Raw genomic sequence first — 5565 nt, 5'->3', positions numbered from 1 at the left:
GAGAGAGAGAGAGAGAGAGAGAGAGAGAGAGAGAGAGAGAGAGAGAGAGAGAGAGAGAGAGAGAGAGAGAGAGAGAGAGAGAGAGAGGGAGGGAGAGAGAGATGGACTGGAGACATGTCCTGGATGTCTCCCACCTCAGTGATAGCTGGACATGGGCACCAGTGACCCCTGTGACCTGAAAAGGTAGAAGCAGGTTAAGATAATGGATGGATGGATGGATGGATGGATGGATGGATGGATGAATATAAAGGAGATAAAGAAGTCTGATCACCACTTGAAAATGAAAACAGTTTCTTGTTTTATGTTTTAGATTACCTTTTTTCAATTCACCAGATATGATGATGATGATGATCCTTCAAGGAAATACAGAAAATAAAAAATGCAGACTGTTTTTGGAGATTACATGTTTCACCTTTTAAAATTAGAATTGAAATCAAAACATAAACTGATGCTTTAATAAAATAAACAACTTAAGTGTCGACGACCCATTCCATCATGAACAGTTCCACGTCGTGCTCTTTTGAAAACTTGTCAGAGACAAACCGAAACCAGTGCTGCAGAGCTGGTGAACAGAATCAGCATGTTTGTTGTGTTGAAGGGTCTCGGCTGCAGCCAGTTGGTGCTGGACTCCACCAAGTGGAAAGTGAAGGGGGGAGCAGAAGCAGGTCTGATAGTCTGAGAGAGGCGGTGCATCAAACTTCAATTTAATGGCTGATTGAATCAATGATTATTGTGTTTGTGTGTGTGTGTTCAGGTTACTTTGTACGGAACCAACTGCTCCTTATGGGGACCAAAACCAGGTCAGGAGAAGTCTCGTTGGGGGGGGGGGGGGTGTTAGGGTTATAGAAAATGAATGGAAGTCAATGCAAAGTCCCCATAAAGTACATTTACAACAACGTATGATTTGTGAGTAAAAAAAACAACATTTTTTTGAGTGTCTGGTCCCAGAGTGTCTGATCTTGAAATGACACCCTGTGCTTTAATGTAATCTGCCAAAACATAACCTTTAGAAAGCAATGATGTCGTCATAGCCCCACCTCAACCAGGCGTCCTTTTCTTCTTCTTGTGTTTACATTTTGTACCACGAGCTTCAGAATCATTCCACTGGTTACCTTTCCAATTTAAATCCAGTTAATATATAAATCTCTTTTTTGGCATTGTGCCATTTTATTTATGATCTTTTTAACTTTTACTTCCCCACAAAAAACACTTGGCTTTCAAGGTTTGCAGGTTTACTGTTTCTCTGGGACCAGACGAGGTGAAGTTTTATCTCCTCCGCTCTGGAATCGATTTCCTGTTGACGTTTTAAACACACATTTCATTTAATATTCATTCAACCTTTATTTATACTGGTTAATTTTGTCTCATGGTGTGGGAACCTTCTAGCCAGAGACAGGAACAAGTTGTCTCAGGTGGTCAAACAAGGTAGTAAATTCACTGGTCACCAACAAATGCAGCCTACAGACCTGTACAGTCAGGTTCTGGAAAACAAGTCAATCCAGGTCTACAATGACCCAGTTCATCCACTGCAACCAGTATTCAGGTTGGTGCCATCTGTCAGAAGACTGCTGGTTCCTCTGGTAAAGAAAAATGGATAAAAAGTCATTTGTTCCCTCTGCTGTGAATTTACAGGGTCCTATTTAAACCTAGCCTCACATGACAAACTGTTGTCTGCTGTTTTTCTTGTTTCATGTATTTTAGAATGCCTTTAATTGTGTTAGCAAAACTTTTTAAAGTTTTATGGCATTTTTAACTTGTGTTGTTTTTTATGAGCCAGATAAGACAAATCTCCATTTCTTTGAATGTTATGGACAATAAAGTTGAATTGAATAAAAAAAGCTTAAAACTTCCCTCTTTGAAGTAACCGTTAGTATTTTATATATTCTTATGATCTATTGAACTAAATTGCCTGTATGTCCCGTTTTAATGTTCAAAACACTTGTTTAATTTTTTGCACTCTTTACATTTAAGTTACTTTAATTTTACTTGAATCTTCTTTTAATTAGTGTCTGTTGTATTAATTGTGTTTTGGTAAGTTTAGCACTTGGGTGTTCTTCTGAAAGGTGATGTAAAATCAGCTGGACTGCAGCAGTTTCTGTGTTGAAACGTACATTTTAACCAAGCTTCAAAACATGAATATGTCTGTGTGGTAGACATGTGTGATTTGGATCCACTCATCCTCTCACTTCAGCCCACAAAGTCAGCTCTGGACCTGGACATGGCGTGCAGATGAGGTCAGGAGTTCTGATGACCCGCTGAGGCCCATTCATATTCATGGCCATGTTCCAAAGTCAGCGGGGTCACAACTGAGTGTGTCTGCACGGAGCGCGACACAAAGAGGCTCTAATTGTCCAAAAGACACGTTCAGTGAATCCATCAAAGTGTCTCGTAACTGAAGAGGACCATCAGAACCATATGGCCTCCAACACGCTGCCTGCAGGACGCCTTTGTGTGCGAGGACCCGCCGGAGGACACACACATACACAGACACGCTGCTCTTCACAGACTGACAGGGCCGGCTCAAGGCTTAAACAAACTAAGCAGCTGCCCTGGGGCCACTAGGGGGCCCCCTAAGTGGAATTGTTTTTGTTTTTTTAATAATGATTTCTATATGATTCTATTTAATATTTTGTTCAGCTTTTGCACATTGTTACATACATTCACATAGTTAAAAAAACTAATTATTCAACTTTAAATTTCTTTTTTAAAACCGTTTTATGTGGTTTCAAGTAATTGTTCATTTACATCATTTAAGTACTTTGTATTTCCTTGATATTTTACTTTTTATTTTATTTTGTCTGTTTTTGCACAATTCAATTTATTTTTATGCATCCAAGTTATTTTATCTGTTGTTTGTTGTTGATCTTACACTATAAATTATTTTGAACATTCCTGTTGCAGTTCTTTGAAACCAAAGATAATAAACCAGATGATGTTTGCTGTAAAACACATCACATACTGGTGTTGTTTTTCTTGTGTTACTTTTAGTAGCACGATGAAACATATGTCAGCATGTTAGGTGGTGAATGATCTGATCATCTGACTGTTGATTGCAGTAATCCACATTATTAGCAGAGGGCCCCAAATCAAATTTCACTTAGGGCCCCATGGAGGCTTGGACCGGCCCTGCAGACTGAAGATCAAAACTGAAAATGATTCCCACAAGAGAGCCAGTCTGGAGCATTCAAACTAAAATATGATTCAACCAAAACCGGGTTTAAATTATTTAAATGTATTTTATTTTTATTTGACATTATGATTTTACACTTTCTACATGAGGAGTGCTGATCAGCCACTCTGAAGGCACTTCAGGAGTACAAAGTGTTATAAATATATCAAACCTCGACTGATTATCATCTCAACATAAAACAAAACATTCTTCTTAAATTATAAAAGCTTTCACTGAAACCATTTGAAGGTATTCAATGCAATGCCATGAAAAATGCAGAACATTCATAAAGCAGGAAACATCTGCAGTTTTTTTGTCCTTACTGGTGGTTAATATAAACATTTGTTCATGAAACAGGCGGTCGGTTTGTTACAGAAACAGTCAGAAAACAAAAGAACAACAACTTTCACTGAAGAGTTGTTTATAACGATCAAACTGAGTAAAGATGATCAGATGAACAGGTTAGGTTGAAACTGTAAACTTACCTGTCTGGTAGAAAAGCCTCGTGTGTTAACTCTGTCTTTATGGCGCTCCACCGCCCTGTGGGATCCCAGATATTTATTCTTGACCTCAATCTTTCTCTTTTCTTTCACATTTAGCAGCAGATTAATTTTTATATTTCCACCTAAACGTCTTTGAGGTTCTACGCTTGTCTGATTCGGTCATGTTTGTTTACAGACAACAGCCAGCCATGCTTTGTTTACATTGAGTGCATACCCGCACACTGAAACTGGACACCTCATTTTTCACTTTTCAGTCGTCCACGTCTATCTCCTCCTCCTCCTCTTCCTCCTCCTCCTCCTCGGAGCAGCACTTGCTCCGTCCTGCGGGTGAAGGAGGTGAGGTGCGCGGCCCGTTCGAGTCCAGGCGGCCGTCATAGACCCGCTGCGGCTCGGAGCGGCTCGGAGTGAACCCCCCCGCCGCCGCGCACCTCTCCAGCTCCGCCAGCTTGGAAAGCTTCTCGAAGGCCACGGTCCCCGCGGCTCGCGCGGACTCCACGTCCGCCTTCATCTCCTCCAAGTCCCGCTTCAGCTTCGCGCGCCGGTTCTGGAACCAGGTGATGACCTGCGCGTTGGTCAGGCCCAGCTGCTGGGCGATCTGGTCCCGGTCCGCCGGGCTCAGGTACTTCTGGTACAGGAAGCGTTTCTCCAGCTCGTAGATCTGATGGTTGGTGAAGGCCGTGCGCGACTTCCGCCGCTTCTTGGGAGCGTTCCTCTGACCGAAGAGCGCAGCTCCATCCCGGCCTGAGAGGACACACAGGTGCGCGTCAGCAGCAGCAGCACCATGGATCAATCAATAAGATCGATTAGAGTCAATGGAAAGGTCTTTTATGCGTCTGAATTAGACCACAAAGTGAAGCAACACCAGAACATATGAATTAATGAGTAAAAACTTAACTATCAATATGAATTAATGAGTAAAACTTTATTATCAATATAAATTAATGAGTAATACTTTATTATCAATATAAATTAATGAGTAATACTTTATTATCATATGAATTAATGAGTAATACTTTATTATCAATATGAATTAATGAGTAATACTTTATTATCAATATGAATTAATGAGTAATACTTTATTATCAACATGAATTAATGAGTAATACTTTATTATAAATATGAATTAATGAGTAAATACTTAATTATAAATATGAACTAATGAGTAAATACTATATTATAATATTAATTAATGAGTAAATGCATTATTATAATATAAATTAATGAGTAAATACTTTATTATAAATATGAATTAATGAGAAAATACTTTATAATAAATATGAATTAATGAGTAAATACATTATTGACCCCGGAGGGAATTGATTTGGTCACAGACTCAAACTAAATCTAGTTTCATGACATTCAAAAACGATATTTGCAGTTTATATGAAAACAGAGTTGGATGAGTTTATTATCTTAAATTATTTAATTAATTTTAAAATCTTCACTGACTTCACAGTGAAATGATTTCATTTATTATCAGCACTGCATCTTAAAAAATAACCAGCTGAAGATATTTTTCTTTATTCGGATGAAGTTTGACTCCGATTTTAATACAAGTTTTTCATAAGCTTTTTTTCTAAATCTGTTTATAACTGAACAGCTGTGGTTTATTAATTGAGTTGTGTCTTTTAAGAACATTATGATTTTAATCTGAGAAAGGTGTTTTGTAAATAAACTTCACTGTATAATGGTATCAGATTTATTTATTGTTCAAATTTAATAATTTCCCGTTTATTGACTTCTCTCAAATTTATCTTCTGTAATTTTAGCATATATTTATGAAGAACTAATAATTTGTACAATCAGCTTGCTAACTTCACACAAATCCACACTTTGTTTAAACATTTCCAAATAGGAACACAATGATTATCACACAGACACACGCATTATATA

At 38.2% G+C, this 5565-nt stretch overlaps 2 protein-coding genes across 2 annotated transcripts in view; both read right to left on the bottom strand.

Annotated features, from left to right (window-relative positions):
• Window positions 1–5565, bottom strand: part of LOC119413748 — an 880117-nt gene that overhangs the window by 133266 nt on the left and 741286 nt on the right. The window lies entirely within an intron of this gene.
• LOC119413785 (transcription factor LBX1-like) overlaps window positions 3853–5565 on the bottom strand; it is a 2740-nt gene continuing 1027 nt past the window's right edge. Inside the window, exon 2 of the mRNA XM_037680850.1 lies at window positions 3853–4426. Coding sequence (XP_037536778.1) covers window positions 3923–4426 — 504 coding nt within the window. The 3' untranslated portion in view covers window positions 3853–3922. The remainder of the gene's footprint in view (window positions 4427–5565) is intronic.

The sequence above is a fragment of the Nematolebias whitei genome, chromosome 1 (genome assembly GCF_014905685.2).
Source record: "Nematolebias whitei isolate Nwh7 chromosome 1, NemWhi1, whole genome shotgun sequence".
Lineage (NCBI taxonomy): Eukaryota > Metazoa > Chordata > Actinopteri > Cyprinodontiformes > Rivulidae > Nematolebias > Nematolebias whitei.
This window is presented reverse-complemented; position numbering and strand designations above follow the sequence as displayed.